The sequence below is a fragment of the Magallana gigas genome, chromosome 5 (assembly GCF_963853765.1).
Source record: "Magallana gigas chromosome 5, xbMagGiga1.1, whole genome shotgun sequence".
Classification (NCBI taxonomy): domain Eukaryota; kingdom Metazoa; phylum Mollusca; class Bivalvia; order Ostreida; family Ostreidae; genus Magallana; species Magallana gigas.
The window spans coordinates 36,879,534-36,905,587 of record NC_088857.1 but is presented as its reverse complement, the minus strand read 5'-3'; the positions used below and the strand labels follow the sequence as shown (position 1 = coordinate 36,905,587).

Below are 26,054 nucleotides of genomic sequence, written 5' to 3'. Positions count from 1 at the left end.
CCTCTTGGGACCCCAGTATTGACCCGGGGATCGCGATTTTTACAATTTAGAATCTTCACTATATATACAAGCTTTGGTGTAAATATTGGCATATCTGGTGCAGTGGTTCTTAAGAAGAAGATTTTTTAAGAAACCCACCCAATTTTCGCAGTTTCGCAATTATCTCCTTTTTAACAAGGATTGTGCCCTTTATTTTAACAATTTAGAATCCTCTTCCCATAAGGATGCTTTGAACCAAGTTTGGTTAAATTTGGCTCAGTGGTTCTAGAGAAGAAGTCAAAAATGTGAAAAGTTTACAGACGGACGGACAGACGGACGGACGGACGACGGACAACAGGTGATCAGAAAAGCTCACTTGAACCTTCGGTTCAGGTGAGCTAAAAATGGCATTTCAATGCTTATTTGAGAACATATTGTGAGTAATGTGCAGAACTTGGGGTTTCCAGTGTAGAATATATTATTAAAAATAGTTGTCATTTTTCAAAAGAAAGAAATATATTCATGGAGAAACGCATATTTTTAGAGCGTTTCCATGGTTACTAAACAGAAATTCTAAAATCTGTTTTCTTCATCTAATTTGAATAAAAAGTGCAAATCATGGATTTTTTGGTAAACACTATTATGATTGTGCAATTAAAAATTTAAATATGAAAATTGAGAACTGTTGCTATGGTAACAAGCTTAAAAATAAGGAAAATTATAATATTTTTAGGTATCTTTAAATGGATATTATTCACTTATAATGAATAAATATATAAAATCAAATGGTGAGAAAAAATAAAGTATGTCCTTAACTTAAATGACACTTGAAGAAAATCTGAAATTTTCTAAAAATAACTGCCGTTATGATATGATTTATGATAAATTGGAAAAAATAGGTAGATAATTCAAAGTGTTAAGTTTTTGCTAGCGCTCTCGAGCGCTAGCAACTACGTTTGTCTTTTTCACTGGATTACGCATGCTCGACTCCATAGTAGGGGATTCTGGGAATGCTGTACTTCTGTAAATAAACTGTACCCTGTGAATTTCGTTTTATCATCTTTACATGAAGTTTTGTGTTATATTGTAAATGTCAAATAGGTCTTATAATGCAAAGTTATTCTAAATATTAAAATATTAAAATAAATAGCTAGCTTTATCTTAACTACCTTCAAGCTCGGAAAACAACCTTGGATATGTTCCGAGCTTGCCGGAAAGGCCCAAGAAGATACGATTGCTACAAAACAGTACCAATGGTTCTTTAAAATTTTCAACTGGAAATTGAAATTACAGTAGATATACATGTATAGTGATTAAGGCACAGTCAATGAGATATGCAATTGCCGATGTGAAGCCCACTGTAGATTCACAATAACTGTGAATCTAGACTGGGCTTCACATCGGCAATGGCATATCTCATATATATCTCATATATCATATATCATTATTCTAAATTGAGACCCCACTCCAGCACAATTCCAGTACACCACTGTGCCTTCCTATTGTTAATTATGTCGATTCAGAAAGGACTATATATGGTTTGAGCCTAAGATGGCCCCCTTAAATGAACATTGTCATTTTATTGTAATTCTTTGTTTTATTTGAACAAATACACATTTGAAGTTTTTTCATAATTTTCATTTTGATTTTAGTGCCCACAATTTAAAAATATTACATCATAAAGTTGACCTTTTCCTGCCATTTTCGCATTTTTAGCATAAAACGGTTTGTTTTGAAGCAGTTTTCTGCAAGGAAACATTGAGCGTCTGCTTGAACAAACAAAATATTTTCACCAAAGATGTATCTCTCCAGTACTTATAGGTGACAAAAAGTTCGTTCTTGTCCAAAGAGTCGCTCTATATTTCCGATTCGAAAAAAGATAAGAAAAACGTCAATTTTTGACTGATTTTGATTGAATTACAAAAATAGCGTCACTTCTGACCTCATATGCTGCCAGCGAGTGCCTAAAAATCAAATAAATAGGTGAAAAACATATTTTATGTCAACTCTTTTACAAAATAACACAACAAATTAATGTACCTGAATCACTTTAAAATTAGCGAATTGTGGGGGCCAAATTTGACTAATATCATACGTATATAGTTCTTTAAACTAATGTTTTAGAAATCTGCATCTGTGTTTTATGATGGCTACAGCGCTAGCTCACCAATCTTTTTAAAAGATAAGCTTGTTATGATTTTATAACAACTGTGACATATCACTTTTGGACCAAACCTTGTACTTCCTCCGTGTTCATGTAGATTTAATGAGAGCTTTTTTTAATATTAATAGATATTTTAACAAGCTCTTTTCTTGTAGCTGCAAATTTTAAAATTAACTCTGAAGAAAACAGAAAGAGCATGAGGTGATGATAAGCAAAGTACACAAGTGACATTATTTCTGAATATATGTCTTTATGTGATGAATTCATAATTCAGTCCTTTACAAAGAATTGGTCCTTTTTTTGACATTGCAAACAGATCAAGGGCTTTGTAAAACATCATGACCATAGCCTTTTAACATCATTGACAAACATAAGACAAAAGATTACTGCTAAGCTGCTTAGTCTGCTTTAACTTTCCTTCTGAGTCCTGACCAACTGTCTTTTGACTATCTATCTTATTTTTAAGCGAGGCTCTCTGTAGACATTATAACAATATCCAATTTTTCTCAATTTTAGTTTGATACATCAATCCCAAAAGCTAGTCCTTTTCTGATGGTGTGTACATGTATTAGTCACAGCATTATGCCAACATCTCTTTTAGCATGTATTATTGCCTTTCTGTTCTCTGACAGTCAACATCAACAATAAAGTTCTCGACATTTTCACTACACTTTAAAAATTTCATGCTAAATCTTTTTTAGAATACTGTGTTGTTGTGTAGCTTTTTACCAGTGTAATTTACTCTGAGATAAAAACATCAATCCAGGTTTTAAATTATGAAGATGTGATTTCACTTACCGGTATATACATGTATAACCATTTTTTGCATTTATGTCATTTCATATATTTGACAAAATTTAATAAACTCTTAATTTGCAATTAAAATCCTAATTGTACAAATTTGGATAAATGATTTTCAATATAATACACTGCCTGTGAGAAGCATGATGCATTGTGTGACATTACTTTGGATCAACTCTTGTACATGTAGAAAAAAGAAACGAAAATTTGCTCATGTTTACAATTTTAAAAAAGCTGCGACTCAATGGAAACCAAAGCATTAAAGTAATTAAGGTGGTATGGGACATCTGTCGATATTAATGTGGAATAAAGTACATTATAAGTTAAATAATTTAACCAGTTTAGAATTTTCATATATTACAAAATTTCACCAAAAAAAATATGTTTTAAAAATTTTTGGAAAGGTAAAAATTTTAAAATCCCAAGCTGGATTCAAACTCCTGAAGAGCTTTTCGTAGTGAACCCTCCAACCTACTGCGCTAAGCTGTTAGGTGACAATTATGAGAAAGAAACTATTTATAAAATTACACTTGATTTTATTGTTTTTTTTGTTTGAATGCGGAGGTGTCCCATACCACCTTGTATTCTACTGCAGTGTTACATTTCATGATCAACTCACAAACTTGAGACTGGTTTCTTACAATTAAAATCACAATTTGTCATGTACATTTACAGAAACATGATTTATTTTGGTAAAAACAAAACAGTACAACCCATAATTTGATTCATAAACTATAGTTGTTGGGTTTATTTTTACCTTTGATTGGTCATATTCTCTGTATTCCAAAAACACCGAATCCTTGCCACTTTCATAGGACGTAAACACAGCTGTTTCAGCTTTTTTAGTCTTTTTTGGTTTATTTGTTATAGCATTCATGTCTGGTTCATTTTGGAAATCAAACTCATGCACTGCTGTTTCATACACAACCTGAAATTTGTTTTGCATATTTATTTCAACACAAAATAAGGAAAAGTTTGGGGTTTTGGGAATTTACTCCACTTTATTTACCACAAAATGTCTTTCATAATGAGATATTCTGTCTAGTGGCTCAGTCTACTAAAATTGCAGCCATCCCACCTTCTCCACCCCAAATCTTTAAGTCTATTACATGTATACTTAATGCTTCTTAATATATTTTACCTATACTTACTACAGGTCTACGATGGAACCGCTTGGCTTCTTCTCTCTTGAGACGTGGCATGATAGAGCCACTTACAATTCCTGCATTATTACTGGTCAAAATAACCATCAGATAGTTTGAACCTGTTAACCCCTACAAAATAAACAAATTCACAACTAAAAAAATAACTTAAATCATTTTCTCCTTACCCCCCCCCCAAAAAAAAAAACACTACCTGGATACTCAGTAGTTTGTAGCTGCAGGTCTGTAGCCCCTGGTCTGAAAAATGTAGATGGATGACTCCCAGGTAATACTGAGCTACAGACCTGCTGCTAAGTAATTTGAAGAGGTGACAAACCCTATAAAACACATTTAGAATCTAGTAGCTTGAACCAGTCAAACATTGAAAAAAAAAAACCCATTGGATACTGTAAACGTACTGTATTTTGTGTGTTCTTTACTAATATTTAGATGCTAATGCATGTTTAACATTTGCATAAATTTGATTAGAGCATCTCAATATCTATGGGCCAATTTACATTTGTTCATACAGGACATTTTTAGCCATGTATTTGATTAAGCGGAAGCTAATTTCTGCAAAAAATTGAATGCAAAACCAAATGTAATACATCTAAAATAATTTACTGCTTTCACTGGTGATGAGAAGAACAAATAGAAACAGATACGTTGTAGCCAAAACAAGTCAATTCTTCAAAAATTAACAACCATCAACACCTATGCTGTAAAAACAACCATACACACATCCGATTGATTACAACTTTTCATTGGAGTCGAGGACAAGGAAATTAAACTTGTTATTGCCAGAATAACTATAAATAGGTGATATTCACATCACAGAAAGTTTTACATTTCAGTCACATAAAGCTTCACTAAAATTCTCAAACAAAATATAGGGGGGGGGGGGGGAAATATACTGCTAGTTTAACATTTCAACATATTATCAAACATAAGCAAATAACACAGAAATAAATCAAATTAAACTTTGCAATTTGCATAGTGTTAGATACTGGTAGTTTTTACTGCAGACAACCCCTACAAAGCAAACACCTTGAGCCAGTCGACCTCAATCCTAGTCTAGACAATCCTTCAATTATACAAAACAAATTATTAGATCAAATTTTTCTTAAAACTACACATATGTTGGTGATATTTCATAATATTCTAAAGTTTATATTAACACTTTATTGAAAGAGTATTAAAGTAAGTAATATACAGTTTGAAAAAGGCTTGGATATTTCAAGAATGAATCAGCCTAAGTAATTCATTCTTACCCAAATACAGTCGGTAATTGCTACCACTGGGTCGGAGAGACTAATTTCATCGCCCTGGATGTGATCATATGATTCTGCTCTCACATAAGCTTCCAAATGTCTAGGATTTAAAAGAAACAACAAACATCATATAACAATAAAATATCTTTAATCATTATCAAAACATGGAATCTTAACCTTAAATCAAGAGATGATTTTAAAAAAATAAGCCCCCCCTCCCCTCCATGTGGCAATTTTAAAAAATAAATAGGTGAACACGCAATTCATTCAGCATACAACCAAATGGTTTCAAAGGGAGGCATAGAAATATTTTCCATGGGAATTTTTTCTCTTCTAGTAAAAGTTAGTTCAAAATTAACTTTAACATTAAACAAATACCACAGAATTCAGTGTTGTGTAAACTCTACTTACGTATAACAGTCATCCATCCCCTGAAGAATGCAAAAGTTGAAAGCCAACCAAAAAATTGAAGTTGACATCTGGGCTGGGGATCTATACATGGGAAAATGTCGATTTTTCAGATTCCACACAGCAAAGGTCCTATCCCGGCTGCTTGTGGCAAATTTATCTGTCACATGAGGGGACCATCGGAACGCCATAATGGAATCAAAGTGAGCTATAGTACTGTGAAATGGAAGGAGAGTGATGGTTGGAGTGGTCGCTATCTTGAGCAGACTAGACTGTGATTTCAAATCCCATACTCTGAGCGTTCCTGGAAAATTCAAAAGACAGAACAGTAATTATGCAGTATAAAAACCTTGCTATGGTATACATGTATGTACATGTATTGCTGTCCTTTTCTAACAGCGCTTTATTCATTACCATTAAGATAAAAATTAATTCTGAGTAAAATAAGTAACTTTACTTTAAGAATTTAAAAAAAAAATACAGAGAAACATTAGAATTCATACTTTGATATAGACAATAATCTACATTCATAATCATTTTTAACAGAAATTTCTCTTACCGTCTCCATAGCCCGCTCCAATAAACTGACAAGACTTAGGTTGCCAGTCCACGCACAAACATGGAACAACTTTGTCTGTAAAAGAATGATAACAACAAGTTGATAATTATCCTCTTGGCTACCACACCCCCCCCCCTTTTCATAGCATAGCCTTGCTAGTAATCAATCAAACACAATAATGATAAATTTGAACTTGACATGTTGTTGAATCAATTTTAAGACGTAAAGCAAAGGCATGAAAATCAAACTGATCTACCAAAACTCAACTCAAAATTTGTCTTTTATAATGGTATATCATTTGAAAAAGATTTTGTTCTTCAGTTCTCAATGCTATATACATGTACATCTAAAACTTAATAAAATTATGACCTCATGCAAAGCTACATATTGGTTACCCAGTATCCCGCAACATCCAAGAAATGTCACCAAGATAAATTGAATTTTCTGGAAAAATAAAACAGCCAATGTCTTACTCCTGGTGATTACCTTGCTTGGATGTAGAAAAAGGAATCAGGGAAAATGCTGGGCTTGGTTTGAACGAGGTTGGTGTGTCAGTTGGTTTATCTGTGCTCAGACTGGATGGATGTGGCACACTTAAGAAAAAATAAAATGAAGGAGATCATCAGAATCCAGATAACCACAGCAAACAAAACCTATATATGAATGGGTACTGTGATTATCAAAAGTAGCTGAAAAGAAATTACCAGGTAATCAATGTACAATATATCTAACATACATAAATATATATCTGATCTGAAGCTTATATGTTTTAGACTTGAAGCGAGTTGTCCTGTATTTCAAGATTTTTCATCAAGTTCTCTTTATCTTAACAAAGAATCAAGAGAAGGGGATTTCTATTAACAGGTTTATAACTACATTCCATGTACTATCTGGTGGTTGTGGATTTCCATAATTGTATACAGTATACAGGGTTTTGTCTCCATGTTATTTTTGCCTTTCTCGACTTGCAATTGGATTTATCTCGTCATAAATTCGCTCAGTAAAAGTTGTGTTTGTCAAAAGATAATCTAGCTGAGCCATTGGAATTTGCCCAGTCTTAAATTTGCCCATTGACAATGAGGGCGAAAGGGGCGAAAATAAAACAGGGGCGAATATTTCCCTGTATACAGTACCATGTACATGTTCTACCTGTAGATGTGGACATTTCCATCAGAGAAGGCACCTGCTAACAGTCCAAGTCTTGGCAGCAATTCTGAAGCCTTCAAAAAATCATTATAAATATCATTATTATTCTGTTGCTTCCAACAGGATAAAAATTCCTACATGTACAAATTACATGGAGAAACAGCAGAAACAAAGAACATAGAAAGAAGTGTGCTCCCATTAGAATGGTCCCTAGCTTTACCTTATTTAAAGATATTTTATACATTATGACATTTTTGCTCAGAATTTATGATGGTCATGTCAGAAAACTGAAATCAAAATAATTGTCAAATCTGGATTGATGAACAATTACACTATAGTACTGTTTTGATTTCTACAAAAAAGGATTACTCACTGCTGAACAAAATTAAGGTCAGGGGCTATGACATTTAACATATAAATTACTACTGATCATGGAAAATGTAAAGAGTATATGTGCTATACTACAACAGTTTATTCTTGCTCTAACACAATAGAGTTATGATCAAAATAATGTCCTTTTCAGGTTTTAATAAAACATTGCAACTTCACTCAGATTATGTCCTGGAAATGGAATAGAGTAAATGACACTGACTTGGCAGTTGCATGACCAAATAAACTTGTCATAATGAGAAATTAAACAAAATATCGTAAAGTTGAACCAAAACTCCACCTTGAATAAGAAATATGCAGAGCAATAGTTATGTAATTCACCTTATCTTGGTCATTGTTGTTTTCCCAGGCATTACTTGGACACCAGCACAACTGATAAATCACACCAAAGACATGGGAGATGCAAAACTCCACAAAAGGAACATGGGATTTTTTTATGGACTCTCTAACAATAAAAAAGAAAAGTGGAAAATATACAACTGTACATAGGCTTTATTACAATGCATACCAATTTTTATTACACTTGATAAGCACTCGATGACATATATTCTATAGAAACTACAGTATACATGTGAACTGAGGAATCACTAAAATTCTAGTGGGGGGGGGGGGGGGGGGGGGGTGAAGGGGGTAGGCATTTTTTCCATGAACTTTGCAACACTTCACAGGTTCATGGGGATATGCTGGTATGATAAAATGAGTTATCAAAGTGTTTCAAAATTCAACGAAAATGCGTTTGGGATCCACATCACTTAGTGTGGGAATAAAAGTGGTCTTAATTTTTAAGGGTTTGATACTTTTTTTATAATGCACATTAATTAATAACATACACAATATCTTTTTCATAAGGAATAAGGAATCATTCTTTGAGTATTATGAGGTGATAATTTTGGTTGGGGCGTGATCAAATCCAATAAAGCCCGAAGGGCTTTATGATAGATTTGATCACGCCCCGACCGAAATTATCACCTCATAATATTCAAAGAATGATTCCTTATTACTTATATTTATATAATTTTAGGCCATCGTGAATTTTAGGAATTGGGACGGGAAACGAACAAACAGAAGTGATTTAAGAAATTGAAAGTACATATTTTAGTACATTTACCTACGGTACATTACTGTTCATCACATTAAGTAAAATGTTAAAAAAATTCTAAAGTTAAAAAAAAAACTTCTATTGCTTGAACACTTCGAGTGAAAACCGGAAGTGACGTATGACCAAATGAAACCCGTTAAACACATTTTCAATCAAATGTCCATTATATATCCATACAAGATTTGTGTCTTGATCTCTCACAGTTTCTGAGATCTTGTGGGTACTTTGTTTTTAAAAGAGAAGGCTACCTGAGATATTTGAGATGTCTCACCGGAAGTAGAACTTTTTTTGTTTTTTTACCATGTGTACATGACCTTTTGTATTTCTATAGCTAAAATGTTACTTCCATGCTAAATAACCAAAATATTTTTTACCAATCAAAATTGGGTGTACTTCCCGTGACGACCGGAAGGAATGTCGGATAAAACAAAATAGTGTTAACACATGTACATACATAGGTCTATCATCCCACAAAGTTTGGTTGTTCAAGTCGTCACCGTTTTTGAGATCTCATCGAAATAAGGTTTTCTTGTCTCGGGACAGGAAACGGACAAATAGAATTGCTCAATGTAAATTGTATCATATATTTTTTGCATACTTGCATTTTGAACATTGTGGTTCATCGAGCTTGGAAATGGAAGACCTTAAAAAATCTTACAATCACTATAAGGTCTTACGTTGGAAACGGAAGACCTTAATTATGTTATATAATATTGCATCATAATATACAATACAATACATAACAATATCATATATCATACAATACAAAAAAGTTGATACAATATCATTTCTTGTCATTTAATTATATCATATTAAACAATAGTGTATCAGATGATACTATATAATAGGAATCATGTTATATCATTAGACAACAAACACATCTATCAATTAGCTTTGAGTGAGGTAGGAGTTTTTTTTTAAGCATCCTTGATAATGGAGATCAGGCTCTGCACCTGAAGCTACCTTTGTGATTCAATAAAATTATAGTAAATTAAATCAAATATGCAAGTTTGAAATAGTACTTTTATCTATTAAACTTGTGACCTGTTCCAAATAACCTTAAACCTCCTCCTGCATCTGAAACCTATGGCTCAAATTCAGCATTCAAGCCTGTCAGGTGCATCAGTATCATAAGACACACCATCCATGCAAGTTTGATGAAGTTCGGACCAGTAATAACAAAGATATTATCATAAGATGGCACGTGCTACAAAATCTTTAACCAGCTTTAAAAACCTTAACCTCCTTCAGAATCCAAAACCTATGGCTCAGATTCAGCATTCAAGTCTGTCAGGTGCATCAGTATCATAAGACACACCGCCAACGCGGGGGTATAGCATAGGCTCCCCCTGACTTTGTTTCGGTGAGCTAAAAATTATCAAAAAACTAAGGTTCATGCCAAAGAAGGTTACCTTTGTCAACAAACCAAATGCAAATTTTTTCATAAATCTGGCAGCCAGTACTAGCCAGATTAATTGTAACATTTTGATAAGAATATGTACTAAAGTATAGTATTTGAATACTGGTATATACTGAATGATTGCAGTTCAAATTCTTAGGTTTACTAAGTTTGACGATTTTCTATATTGTTGATCAGTCTCTTTGCCGTCTTACATCTGTACATTGTTTATTATTATTCTATATTCAGTGGCAAAAGTATTTCTTTTGTGGGGTTTTTTTTGGTACTTACATCATGAATTTATACTATTACAGGGATGAGAGTAAGGAAAATAAACACACCAATGAAAAGTCCAGTGTGTAAAGCATTTAGCGTTTTAAATTTTGGAGCAACAACATACACTTCTTCTTCCTTCATGTACCGGTAATCAATAAAATAGAAAACAGCATGCATCATACCAATCCCATTGTTAAAAACCTGCATACACTTAATTTTTATTTGACATCCCACAGTCTGTCTGCCACACATTTCCTGACTGTGGGCAAAGTTTTGTTTCCGTCGATATTCATTGTATCAATGTCATCTTTGAAAATTAGTTACACACCTTTACAAAGTGTGTGCCAACATGCAAGCACATGTTTAATTGGATTAACAACTTCAGCAGAATGTAGCGAAATCATAAAGGACTATGTGCAGTATTATGCATTTGCCATTGCCCGCCCCCCCCCCCCCCCAATTAACTTTTAAAGAGAGCTTTATAAATAAGGTTCAAGACATATGATACAATAACACATTATACAAAATCATGTTACACAATATTGTATCATAATATACAATACTATACATAACAATATCATGATACAATATCATATACAGTGGGGCCTCAGATATCCGGACGCCAGATAACAGGACGATTCAGTTCACGGACGATTATATTTAAGAACAGATTTTTTATACGTTATTTTGTCTCATTTATCCGGAATTCCGCGTTCCGGATCCGGACGGTCTGTTTTTACCACAAAACACTGATTTACTACTAATCTTGCTTCATTTAACCGGACGGTAAAATTTGATGATACACTACTCAGTACAAAAGATGACCCCTGTCAATGAAGTTTCACACTTTTTTTACGTGCTAGACCCCCATGAGTAGCTTGTATAAACACACTGACTTCCCAAATCACTTTCAAAAATTGAAGAATTGCGAACAACAGTGTATCACACACATATCACACTTGGACACAAAGAATTTAGCTAGATTCGGTTATCATTATTGTCCGGTTAATATTTAATGACAAAATAATAAAATAAAGCAGAGTTCTTTATATTTAAAAATGTTCATATCAACAGACAACTCTAGCATGTGTTGCTATATGGTATGAAAGGCAAAAAAACTAGTATGAACACTGGGAGCCATTGTATACAAATACAGTATCATTCACGACAACAATAGACACATTTCAGATATCCGGACGCTTCACCTATCCGGACGATTGGACTTGGAAACGAAAGCGTCCGGATAACTGAGGCTCCACTGTATCATACAATACAAAAAACTTGATACAATATCATTTCTTGTCATTTAATTTTTTACAATATAATATAATATGATATACTATTATATCATATAAAACAATAGTGTATCATATCATACAACAGTATATAAAAGGAATCATGTTATATCATTAGACAACAAACACATCTATCAATTAGCTTTGAGTGAGGTAGGAGTTTATTTAGCATCCTTGATAATGGAGATCAGGCTCTGCACCTGAAGCTACCTTTGCGATTCATTAAAATTATAATAAATTAAATCAAATATGCAAGTTTGAAATAGTACTTTTATCTATTAAACTTGTGACCTGTTCCAAATAACCTTAACCTCCTCCTGCATCTGAAACCTATGGCTCAAATTCAGCATTCAAGCCTGTCAGGTGCATCAGTATCATAAGATGCACCATCCACGCAAGTTTGATGAAGTTAAAACCAGTACGGTAATAACAAAGATATTATCATTAGATGACACCTGCTACAAAAACTTTAAACAGCTCGAAAAACCTTAATTTCTTTCAGAATCCAAAACCTATGGCTCAGATTCAGCATTCAAGTCTGTCAGGTGCATCAGTATCATAAGACACACTGCCAACGCAGGGGGTATAGCATAGGCTCCCCCTGACTTTGTTTCGGTGATCTAAAAATTATCAAAAAACTTAGGTTCATGCCAAAGAAGGTTACTTTTGTCAACAAACCAAAACAATGCAGATTTTTTCATAAATCTGGCAGCCAATACTAGCCAGATTAATTGTAACATTTTGATAAGAATATGTAAAGTATAGTGTTTGAATACTGGTATATACTGAATGATTGCAGTTCAAATTCTTAGGTTTACTAAGTTTGACGATTTTCTATATTGTTGATCAGTCTCTTTGCCGTCTTACATCTGTACATTGTTTATTATTATTCTATATTCAGTGGCAAAAGTATTTCTTTTGTGGGGTTTTTTTTGGTACTTACATCATGAATTTATACTATTACAGGGATGAGAGTAAGGAAAATAAACACACCAATGAAAAGTCCAGTGTGTAAAGCATTTAGCGTTTTAAATTTTGGAGCAACAACATACACTTCTTCTTTCTTCATGTACCGGTAATTAATAAAATAGAAAACAACATGACACATCATACCAATCCCATTGTTAAAAACCTGCATACACTTAATTTTTATTTGACATCCCACAGTCTGTCTGCCACACATTTCCTGACTGTGGGCAAAGTTTTGTTTCCGTCGATATTCATTGTATCAATGTCATCTTTGAAAATTAGTTACACACCTTTACAAAGTGTGTGCCAACATGCAAGCACATGTTTAATTGGATTAACAACTTCAGCAGAATGTAGCGAAATCATAAAGGACTATGTGCAGTATTATGCATTTGCCATTGCCCGCCCCCCCCCCCCCCCCCAAATTAACTTTTAAAGAGAGCTTTATAAATAAGGTTCAAGACATATGATACAATAACACATTATACAAAATCATGTTACACAATATTGTATCATAATATACAATACTATACATAACAATATCATGATACAATATCATATACAGTGGGGCCTCAGATATCCGGACGCCAGATAACAGGACGGTCTGTTTTTACCACAAAACACTGATTTACTACTAATCTTGCTTCATTTAACCGGACGGTAAAATTTGATGATACCCTACTCAGTACAAAAGATTACCCCTGTCAATGAAGTTTCACACCTTTTTTACGTGCTAGACCCCCATGAGTAGCTTGTATAAACACACTGACTTCCCAAATCACTTTCAAAAATTGAAAAATTGCGAACAACAGTGTATCACACACATATCACACTTGGACACAAAGAATTTAGCTAGATTCGGTTATCATTATTGTCCGGTTAATATTTAATGACAAAATAATAAAATAAAGCAGAGTTCTTTATATTTAAAAATGTTCATCAACAGACAACTCTAGCTAGTATGAACACTGGGAGCCATTGTATACAAATACAGTATCATTCACGACAACAATAGACACATTTCAGATATCCGGACGCTTCACCTATCCGGACGATTGGACTTGGAAACGAAAGCGTCCGGATAACTGAGGCTCCACTGTATCATACAATACAAAAAACTTGATACAATATCATTTCTTGTCATTTAATTTTTTACAATTTAATATAATATGATATACTATTATATCATATAAAACAATAGTGTATCATATCATACAACAGTATATATTAAAAAGGAATCATGTTATATCATTAGACAACAAACACATCTATCAATTAGCTTTGAGTGAGGTAGGAGTTTTTTTTAGCATCCTTGATAATGGAGATCAGGCTCTGCACCTGAAGCTACCTTTGCGATTCATTAATTTATAATAAATTAAATCAAATATGCAAGTTTGAAATAGTACTTTTATCTATTAAACTTGTGACCTGTTCCAAATAACCTTAACCTTCCTCCTGCATCTGAAACCTATGGCTCAAATTCAGCATTCAAGCCTGTCAGGTGCATCAGTATCAAAAGATGCACCATCCACGCAAGTTTGATGAAGTTAGGACCAGTACGAGAATAACAAAGATATTATCATTAGATGACACCTGCTACAAAAACTTTAAACAGCTCGAAAAACCTTAATTTCCTTCAGAATCCAAAACCTATGGCTCAGATTCAACATTCAAGTCTGTCAGGTGCATCAGTATCATAAGACACACTGCCAACGCAGGGGGTATAGCATAAGCTCCCCCTGACTTTGTTTCGGTGAGCTAAAAATTATCAAAAAACTAAGGTTCATGCCAAAGAAGGTTACTTTTGTCATCAAACCAAAACAATGCAAATTTTTTCATAAATCTGGCAGCCAATACTAGCCAGATTAATTGTAACATTTTGATAAGAATATGTAAAGTATAGTGTTTGAATACTGGTATATACTGAATGATTGCAGTTCAAATTCTTAGGTTTACTAAGTTTGACGATTTTCTATATTGTTGATCAGTCTCTTTGCCGTCATACATCTGTACATTGTTTATTATTATTCTATATTCAGTGGCAAAAGTATTTCTTTTGTGGGGTTTTTTTTGGTACTTACATCATGAATTTATACTATTACAGGGATGAGAGTAAGGAAAATAAACACACCAATGAAAAGTCCAGTGTGTAAAGCATTTAGCGTTTTAAATTTTGGAGCAACAACATACACTTCTTCTTTCTTCATGTACCGGTAATCAATAAAATAGAAAACAACATGACACATCATACCAATCCCATTGTTAAAAACCTGCATACACTTAATTTTTATTTGACATCCCACAGTCTGTCTGCCACACATTTCCTGACTGTGGGCAAAGTTTTGTTTCCGTCGATATTCATTGTATCAATGTCATCTGTGAAAATTAGTTACACACCTTTACAAAGTGTGTGCCAACATGCAAGCACATGTTTAATTGGATTAACAACTTCAGCAGAATGTAGCGAAATCATAAAGGACTATGTGCAGTATTATGCATTTGCCATTGCCCGCCCCCCCCCCCCCCCAAAATTAACTTTTAAAGAGAGCTTTATAAATAAGGTTCAAGACATATGATACAATAACACATTATACAAAATCATGTTACACAATATTGTATCATAATATACAATACTATACATAACAATATCATGATACAATATCATATACAGTGGGGCCTCAGATATCCGGACGCCAGATAACAGGACGGTCTGTTTTTACCACAAAACACTGATTTACTACTAATCTTGCTTCATTTAACCGGACGGTAAAATTTGATGATACCCTACTCAGTACAAAAGATTACCCCTGTCAATGAAGTTTCACACCTTTTTTACGTGCTAGACCCCCATGAGTAGCTTGTATAAACACACTGACTTCCCAAATCACTTTCAAAAATTGAAAAATTGCGAACAACAGTGTATCACACACATATCACACTTGGACACAAAGAATTTAGCTAGATTCGGTTATCATTATTGTCCGGTTAATATTTAATGACAAAATAATAAAATAAAGCAGAGTTCTTTATATTTAAAAATGTTCATATCAACAGACAACTCTAGCATGTGTTGCTATATGGTATGAAAGGCAAAAAAACTAGTATGAACACTGGGAGCCATTGTATACAAATACAGTATCATTCACGACAACAATAGACACATTTCAGATATCCGGACGCTTCACCTATCCGGACGATTGGACTTGGAAACGAAAGCGTCCGGATAACTGAGGCTCCACTGTATCATACAATACAAAAAACTTGATACAATATCATTTCTTGTCATTTAATTTTTTACAATATAATATATGATATACTATTATATCATATAAAACAATAGTGTATCATATCATACAACAGTATATAAAAGGAATCATGTTATATCATTAGACAACAAACACATCTATCAATTAGCTTTGAGTGAGGTAGGAGTTTATTTAGCATCCTTGATAATGGAGATCAGGCTCTGCACCTGAAGCTACCTTTGCGATTCATTAAAATTATAATAAATTAAATCAAATATGCAAGTTTGAAATAGTACTTTTATCTATTAAACTTGTGACCTGTTCCAAATAACCTTAACCTCCTCCTGCATCTGAAACCTATGGCTCAAATTCAGCATTCAAGCCTGTCAGGTGCATCAGTATCATAAGATGCACCATCCACGCAAGTTTGATGAAGTTAGGACCAGTACGGTAATAACAAAGATATTATCATTAGATGACACCTGCTACAAAAACTTTAAACAGCTCGAAAAACCTTAATTTCTTTCAGAATCCAAAACCTATGGCTCAGATTCAGCATTCAAGTCTGTCAGGTGCATCAGTATCATAAGACACACTGCCAACGCAGGGGGTATAGCATAGGCTCCCCCTGACTTTGTTTCGGTGATCTAAAAATTATCAAAAAACTTAGGTTCATGCCAAAGAAGGTTACTTTTGTCATCAAACCAAAACAATGCAGATTTTTTCATAAATCTGGCAGCCAATACTAGCCAGATTAATTGTAACATTTTGATAAGAATATGTAAAGTATAGTGTTTGAATACTGGTATATACTGAATGATTGCAGTTCAAATTCTTAGGTTTACTAAGTTTGACGATTTTCTATATTGTTGATCAGTCTCTTTGCCGTCTTACATCTGTACATTGTTTATTATTATTCTATATTCAGTGGCAAAAGTATTTCTTTTGTGGGGTTTTTTTTGGTACTTACATCATGAATTTATACTATTACAGGGATGAGAGTAAGGAAAATAAACACACCAATGAAAAGTCCAGTGTGTAAAGCATTTAGCGTTTTAAACTTTGGAGCAACAACATACACTTCTTCTTTCTTCATGTACCGGTAATCAATAAAATAGAAAACAACATGACACATCATACCAATCCCATTGTTAAAAACCTGCATACACTTAATTTTTATTTGACATCCCACAGTCTGTCTGCCACACATTTCCTGACTGTGGGCAAAGTTTTGTTTCCGTCGATATTCATTGTATCAATGTCATCTGTGAAAATTAGTTACACACCTTTACAAAGTGTGTGCCAACATGCAAGCACATGTTTAATATGATTAACAACTTCAGCAGAATGTAGCAAAATCATAAAGGACTATGTGCGGTATTATGCATTTGCCATTGCCCGCCGCCCCCCCCCCCCCCCCCCCCAAATTAACTTTTAAAGAGAGCTTTAAAAATAAGGTTCAAGACATATGAAACAATAACACATTATACAAAATCATGTTACACAATATTGTATCATAATATGTACAATACTATACATAACAATATCATGATATAATATCATATATCATATAATACAAAAAAGTTGAAACAATATCATTTCTTATCATTTAATTTTTTACAATATAATATAATATGATATACTATTATATCATATAAAACAATAGTGTATCATATCATACAACAGTATATAAAAGGAATCATGTTATATCATTAGACAACAAACACATCTATCAATTAGCTTTGAGTGAGGTAGGAGTTTTTTTTAGCATCCTTGATAATGGAGATCAGGCTCTGCACCTGAAGCTACCTTTGCGATTCATTAAAATTATAATAAATTAAATCAAATATGCAAGTTTGAAATAGTACTTTTATCTATTAAACTTGTGACCTGTTCCAAATAACCTTAACTTTCCTCCTGCATCTGAAACCTATGGCTCAAATTCAGCATTCAAGCCTGTCAGGTGCATCAGTATCATAAGAAGCACCATCCACGCAAGTTTGATGAAGTTAGGACCAGTACGGTAATAACAAAGATATTATCATTAGATGACACCTGCTACAAAAACTTTAAACAGCTCGAAAAACCTTAATTTCCTTCAGAATCCAAAACCTATGGCTCAGATTCAGCATTCAAGTCTGTCAGGTGCATCAGTATCATAAGACACACCACCAACACGGGGGTTATAGCATAAGCTCCCCCTGACTTTGTTTCGGTGAGCTAAAAATTATCAAAAAACTAAGGTTCATGCCAAAGAAGGTTACCTTTGTCAACAAACCAAATGCAAATTTTTTCCTAAATCTGGCAGCCAATACTAGCCAGATTAATTGTAACATTTTGATAAGAATATGTAAAGTATAGTGTTTGAATACTGGTATATACTGAATGATTGGAGCAACAACATACACTTCTTCTTTCTTCATGTACCGGTAATCAATAAAATAGAAAACAACATGACGCATCATACCAATCCCATTGTTAAAAACCTGCATACACTTAATTATACTTAATTTGAAGTCTTTTTTGACATCCCACAGTCTGTCTGGCACACATTTCCTGACTGTGGGTGAAGTTTTGTTCCCGTCGATATTACTTGATTTCAATCCACCTATCAATTTCTGATACCCACAGGTGATCACATCTATAACTCATGAGTAAAAGGCGTGATCTTCTGTGGGGGTATCGTATGATGTCCACCAATAAGAATGGAAAACTTTTTAGCTTTGGAGACATGAAAATAAAGATGTTTTTTTTCCAAAATATTTTACAAGCATTTATTTAGAATGCATTGACACAAAAATGTTGAGGAACTCATTGGAAAAGATTGAGCATGAATTATTTATAAGACTGAAAAAGAATGAATAAATTCATCTTTTTCCTATAATATGCTAATGTCACATGCATGCAAAACGTTATAACCCATATTTGTTTCAATTTATTAGATCATGGGCCTTAACTTCTGATTTAAGTTAAATTAAATTATAAGGAATAAATTTAATTTCTTCCTTTGTTATACAAGAATAACATAACTAGGGACAGTTTACACTTTTTTATTAATTGCTTCACAGTTTATAAAGCATAAACTGCCCCAAGTTACATATGTATGTTATATCATATAACATACCATACATTGTTAAATTCATTTCTTTGATAGTCCCAAAATGGCCACAAACATCCAGCCTTCGCGGAGATCAATAAGTGTTTTATATCAAATGAACTTACTCTGGGAGATTGGAGTTCAGTTTCCCCACATTCCACAACTGAATTGATCCCTTGCCCGTGAAGGGGTTCCTTGTCTCATGCTTTTCATTCATCCCTCTGTGGCAGCTGATTGCCAGGAACTGGTCACTTTGGACATTGTGTGGCACTGGGCACCAGGCAAGCCCCCATACAGGACCACCAGCAAATAAGTTGTATGTCTCTGGCAATACAAACAACTAAACCTCATCACAATAACATCGGTTGCAACTACATTATTTTAGGATATATTTACAAATTAAAGGATTCTTTATCAATTACATGTATTCTATCACAGTGCAATCTAGTTATCATCAATCTAATAAAAAAAAATCCTTTGCCAACACTTTTCTATACATGTATTAACTCCTTTATATTGTTAGTCCAGTAATGCTCCATCTTACCTCCTCAATTATAGTAATACCTACAAACAGTACATCATTGGAAAGGTTGAGAAGGATGGAAAGATGAATGAAGCATAATCAACTGTGGCATTGGTTAAAGAGTAATACATGGACATTTATACTTCTGAATCAGTACAAATGTATTACAGACAAGTCTCAGATAACCATCTTGTTCACTTCAAGTCTCTCTACCATTTTTGTGATCTGTCTTCTCATCATTTAGTCTAGTGAAATATATTTAATGCATACCATCAATGAACTTTGCTTCAAATCTCTTCAACCTCTGGATAGGATTTGTCTTTTTTCCTGGTGACACAACTTGGAATCTTAAACTCTCTGTTGTAGTTGGTAAAAAATCTTCTATCTCCCTGTAAATTCACAATACAGAATATCTGAAGCTTTTGCAAAAAAACAAAAACAAAAACAAAACTGCTCCCTTCCATTTCCAGTGCCAATTTTATGACAGCCTCCGGTCACCAGTAACCTTTAAGCTAAGTAAAAGACTCCACATTTCTTCTTTTAAAAGTTATAGTGTCGACAATAAAGGGAGACTGATGATGGATGGATAACAGAGAGAGAGACAGATAGACATGATGGTTACATCATACTTCCCGTTTCTCAAAAACAAAGCATTTCAATTGGGGGTTCACCACTGCCTGACTGGTTACCTGGTATTTCTGGTTTCTGGTTATTACAGGTATGAAGCCCCAAAGTGAAAATGCTTACTTGTTTATACATTAACATGTATATGTATACATAAACAAAATGTTAAAAAGCACAAACTGGGGGGTTTCAAAGGACTGAGAAATTCAATGCATTGTTGTGAGAAGAAGATATGAAATGCTAAATATCATAATCAATATATATTAAAGAATTACCATGCTTTTTTAGATATATTATGCTTGAAGTTGCTCAGTGGCAACTACAAGGAATCTAGGGTTTCGAGAGATCAAGAGTTCAAGAAATGAAGAGTAAATTTGCTTTGTTATATTGGAAAAAAATAGGGACCAGAGACTCACTTTGAGCGATCAAGAACTCTGAGCGATCGCAGTTCGAGCCATCAAGTGTTACATACCTGTTTGATTGCCATTCCACACAAGACGATGATCCAACAAAGTCTAAGACTTTTTCAATTATTCTTTCCCAGAATTAATAACTCTGTTAATGTTAGTATCTTTTGTCTTTTCTTTCTTTTTCCTTTTTTTTTGCTAGTCAGATGGTTTGCATCAAAAGACAAAACTTAATTACATGACTAATCTTTCAAGATTGGTATGAAAGTGGTTTTTTTTGAATAGGTAAAAGGTGATAACGAAAAAGGATTGTAACCATTTATGGAAATATCTAATAATTAAAATCAAAGAAAAACAACCTCTGTAAATATTTGAGTTTCAAAGTCAAGAGACACAATTACTTTGCATCTTGGGGCCTCCACTGGGACATCTTGGGTTTGATTTCTGGGAACACATCAGGCATACTGTCAATCAATTCACACCTCTTTAGGAAATTCTTCAGACAATGCATATAGACTTCTGTGTATACATCTGCTCCCAAAATGTTTTTCCTTGGAGTTGCTTGCAACAAAAAACAGATAATTATATATCAGAGGAATCAAAATATCTAGTTTCTTTTTTGAATTATTCCTGTGAATTTGAATTATGACAAGGCTTTCTATGATAAAAACTTGTCATACAAGTTAACTCTGACAATCCTTTTCACTGCCTAAGTTGAACTGATTACTTGAGACATATTTCATTTTACTGTGGTAAGAGACATTTTTGATGATTGTTTGCTTAGATTTTTTCTCGAATAATTCTTATGAGATATAAATTATATATTCCTTAGATGATTTAAACATAAACAGATATATTTATTGTGATTTTTGTGGTATTTTTGACAGTAAAAAGAAATAATGTCTCTCTGCTTTGAAATTTATTTTGTTCAGCAATACAATGTTTAAGGCTGCTACCTGTTCTTGCTTTCTTTCCCTTCTCCTCTTCCTCAGAATCCCCCTCAGCATCAGGATCACTTAAAGCAGACTCATCGCTGACATCTTCTTCTAGATCTTCATCCTGGTCATCTCCATCATCTTCTTCCACATCCAGCTTCAAATCTGGATCATCATTGTTATCATCATCTTCTCCAAAGGCATCACCACTGATGGAAATATCTTTAAGCACATTGACTGCCCTTAAAATAAACCAGTCAACTTCCGTATGACCTCTGTATACAAGATAACCCCACCCAATTAAAAATTCCTTTATCTTTGAAATATGGTCTATTCTGAAAGGATACTTGAGGATTTGTATTTGAGATATAAATGATATCTCTACCAAAAATCTGTAGCTCTGTCTGAACAACAGTATATTTTTATGCAAGTACTTTATCCCCTTATTCATTGTACATTAACTCCTCTCTAAACCTTCCATGTTTACAGTAACTCAATTTTTTCTCCATCTAAATGGATAGAAATATCAAACAAATGGTACAGATGTTTTCTCTTACTTTTTGGCAGCCTTCCTAACTCGCCGGCCTGGTGTCCCGACTTCTGCTTTATTTTCTTCTTCCTGTTTCTTCTTCTCTAACTCCTGCCGCTCACGTAATTCCTCCTTCTCCTTCTTTTTCTTCTCCTGAAGTTTGTGGTTACGATAGTGCTCGACCTCGTGCATCTTCATGCACTCCCTACTACACACAGTGCAAGTGTAAGTCTCACTCTGGAAAAAAAGATTTTCAAGTTTATCTTTGATCAGTTATTTCCAATCTTCCTTTACCCAATAATAGTTAAGTCTTTTTCCTTGATAAATATATAATATCATTTATCAAACAAGCCTCCCCCCTTCCAAAAAAAAATTCTCTAGCTCTTCTGAAATTGACTAAACACTACAACATTGACTAATTTTAATGATTTACAATAAGGAAAACTTATGAGTTTTTATCTGTCAAAACCTTTGGTTAAAAGAGAAATAACTCTTGAAATAAAATCACACATTATTACACACAGAATCACATATTTGATTAATTTTGCCCTATTTAATCCATGTGCAAATGATCATCACAAGAGAATAAAATAAGGCGTCTACAGATTATGAAGAGCCAAAGGATTCAAGCTTGATACTGTTACATGACTGTCATTTAATGACCCCATTCAACAGAACAGTCTAACAAGTGATGGAACGGAACACATATATATCAACAGTCACCTTAAACTTTATGAGATGGCCTACGTTACCCTACCTCTCTTCCGCACCACTCATAATGCTTGTAATAATACTGAATGTTTCGCAGCTCTTTGTCACACTTAGGACAATATAGAACTTTACGGATCTTCAGAATTTGCTTTACAGCAGTTCTATCATCTTTTCCCTCTGGACATTTGGCACTGTACTGAAAGTATAGGAATGTACCTACTTTATAACTTTGCTAGATTGGAAAAGGAAAAAAAAAACAAGATATCTGTGAGCCAATGCTCACTAGTGATACCCCAGTTCTGATGTGAATAAGCAAAGTCGACATTTAACAGAGAGTTGGTATCGGATTGGTACAAAAATATATCCCACAATATGGCATGCCTAAACAAATAGTGTTTTTAAATTTCAAGCATCTGCTATAAATAGTTGCTTAGAAATCTTTGACGAAAATTTGTTTCTAAATTTAGGCTAAAAATAAACAAAGTCGACATTTAACAGAGAGTTGACGTAGGATTGGTACAAAAATACATCCCACAATATGGCATGCCTAAACCAATAGTGTGTTAACATTTCAAGCATCTGCGATAAATAGTTGCTGAGAAATCTTTGACAAAAATTGGTTTGTAAATTAAGGGCTTAAAATAAACAAAGTCTTAAATTAACAGGAAGTTGCATCCAATTGGTACAAAAATACATCCTACAATATGGCATGCCTAAACAAATACTGTGTTAACATTTCAAGCATCTGCAATCAATAGCTGCTGAGATATTTTTGACGAAAATTTGTTTATAAATTTTGGCTAAAAAATTCAAAGTCGTAAATTAACAGAAAGTTGACAATTGATTGGTACAAAAAAATAACCCACGATTTGGCATGCCTAAACAAATAGTGTGTTTAAATTTCAAGCATCTGCGATAAATAGTTGCTGAGAAATCTTTGACGAAAATTTGTTTGTAAATTTCGGCTAAAAATAAACAAAGTCGTAAATTAACAGGAAGTTGGATCTGACTGGTATAAAAATATATCCCATGATATGGCATGTCTAAACAAATAGTGTGTTAACATTTCAAGCATCTGTGATAAATAGTTGCTGAGAAATCTTTGACGAAAATTTGTTGGTAAATTTAGGCTAAAAATAAACAAAGTCGTAATTAACAGGAATTTGACTTCTGATTGGTACAAAAATATAACCCACAATATAGCATGCCTTAACAATAGTGTGTTCAAATTTCAAGCATCTGTGATAAATAGTTGCTGAGAAAAATGCGACAAATTTTTGTAACGGATGGACAGACAGACAGGACAGACAGACAGACACACAAGGGTAAAACAGTATACTCCCTTCTCCTTTGGAGCAGAGGTATAATTAGCAAGTCTAGAACAGTTATTTATTTCACTATCATGAACACTTCATAAATATTTCATCACAAATGGAATAAAATGTTTTGCCATTTATAACTCATATAAAAAAAATAATAATTATGCAAACAAATATTGTGCTTTAAGAACTTCTGTAAGTTTTATATCACTTTTTTTTCTGAATTCAAATCAATTTTGAAGGTTTCATCTAAGATCTTTTTCTTTAAAATTCCCATTATTTTAGCAATGAGTAGCTAAAGAATATCAAAAGAAATTATTTAATTATGACATGAATGATCAGTAACACCATTGTAGGTATTATTGCATGTAAAAACCTTCGAAGTTCTAGATATACCACACTTACAATAGCAGAGTGTTTCCTCATCAAATGGTTTTTCAAACTGATCAGGTTTGGCAATTTTTCTTGACAACGAAGGCAAGTTGCTTCTCCTTCTGCATCTAGCTCTGTCTTCTGAAAAAAAAAGCCTTGGTATGTATATGCAAGTAATGAAAGAAACAAAGTCAGTATTAAACTGTTAGTAGTTTGGAAAATTAAACAATCATTCATAAAATAATTTATTTTTACTCTCATTCAAAATTTTATATATGTCAATCTAATTTGTCTTTTAACATCAGATGGTTAGATAGCTTTAAACTGCTTACTACATGTAAATGAAATTTAGAATTCATGTGAAACAAGGTAGAAAAATTAATTGTGTATAAAAATTGCAAAACTTTATTATTTGAAAGCCCCACAATGTATCATTTCCAGGAATTCCCAAGCATAATGAAATATACCTTTGATTTCCTTCCTTTTCTTGCAGGAGTTACATCCTTATCACTATCGTCTACAAACTCATCGTCTGAGGATAAAATCTGTGATGTCTCTTGTACTTTACGAGAACCTTTGCTGCTGGTACTTGTATTTTTGGAGGCTGATATTACCCGCCTAGAAACATTTTGCAACCGTGATTTTCTCCCTGTTTTACTCCCACCTGTATCATCCTCAACTGCAGAATCATCACTTTCATCATTGTCTTTCTTTGACTTTTGTTTCCCTCTTCTAGCTTTTGAGTCTTTTTTATCAGACACTGAATCAACTCCTACTTCTTCAGTTGCTGCACATTTTCCCCTTTTTCTCTTTGGAGTGGGAACTTCTTCAACAGAGTCTTCTAAGCTTTTTTTGGCTCTACCTCTTTTGCGCCCTGACTTTGGAACTTGTTCTAGCTGTTCTCCATCATTTGTGGAGTTCTTCGTAATATTTAGAGATGTTTCACTTGCTATGGAGGCTGTATGAGATGTGTCCATTGTAAAACTACACTCTTCGTCTCTCTCTTCATTCTCTTCAAACTTGATTGGGGCTCTTCTGTTTCTTTTAGGATAGCCTAGTTAAAATAATCATTCTGAAATTCATCAAAACATTTAATACTATATGGAGAAAATCTATTTCACATATTTTGTACAATAAGCACATCATATAGCTTTACTATATATATATATATATTTCTCCAAATAAAAAAAAAAAAACCCAACAAAATCACTGACTGAAGGATTGCATTTCAAGGATATTGTTTTGATCATTTTGATACATTGGATCTGTATCCCAAAAATTCATATGGCGATACCATGGTTCAAATTTCAGAAAATTCTGATGAATCTGATAATTTAACACACTCAACTTTAACTCTTGAAGCCATATCAAATAAACTTTACATTTTTTATCAT

General features: G+C 33.5%; 1 protein-coding gene across 5 annotated transcripts in view; it reads right to left on the bottom strand.

Moving 5' to 3' along the window:
* The window catches only part of LOC105324283 (general transcription factor 3C polypeptide 2), a 36,959-nt gene that overhangs the window by 10,182 nt on the left and 723 nt on the right, over positions 1 to 26,054 (bottom strand). Inside the window, exons 3-19 of one of the 5 annotated variants that reach the window (XR_010714075.1) lie at positions 25,128 to 25,714; positions 24,694 to 24,801; positions 23,016 to 23,165; positions 22,287 to 22,495; positions 21,751 to 21,971; positions 21,196 to 21,355; positions 20,034 to 20,152; positions 19,366 to 19,564; positions 8,182 to 8,305; positions 7,474 to 7,544; positions 6,811 to 6,917; positions 6,325 to 6,399; positions 5,769 to 6,069; positions 5,358 to 5,457; positions 4,096 to 4,218; positions 3,702 to 3,872; positions 1,922 to 1,943 (exon numbers count right to left, since the gene is read on the bottom strand). Coding sequence is in view for 4 of the 5 variants with exons in the window: in XM_011423340.4 (XP_011421642.3) it covers positions 3,702 to 3,872; positions 4,096 to 4,218; positions 5,358 to 5,457; positions 5,769 to 6,069; positions 6,325 to 6,399; positions 6,811 to 6,917; positions 7,474 to 7,544; positions 8,182 to 8,305; positions 19,366 to 19,564; positions 20,034 to 20,152; positions 21,196 to 21,355; positions 21,751 to 21,971; positions 22,287 to 22,495; positions 23,016 to 23,165; positions 24,694 to 24,801; positions 25,128 to 25,714 (2,825 nt within the window). In the remaining variant the exon portion in view is untranslated. Of the gene's footprint in view, positions 1 to 1,921; positions 1,944 to 3,701; positions 3,873 to 4,095; positions 4,219 to 5,133; positions 5,171 to 5,357; positions 5,458 to 5,768; positions 6,070 to 6,324; positions 6,400 to 6,810; positions 6,918 to 7,473; positions 7,545 to 8,181; positions 8,306 to 19,365; positions 19,565 to 20,033; positions 20,153 to 21,195; positions 21,356 to 21,750; positions 21,972 to 22,286; positions 22,496 to 23,015; positions 23,166 to 24,693; positions 24,802 to 25,127; positions 25,733 to 26,054 lie in introns of those variants that run through there. The other 4 variants (XM_011423340.4, XM_020065520.3, XM_066084896.1 and 1 more) reach the window with 4 other exon arrangements.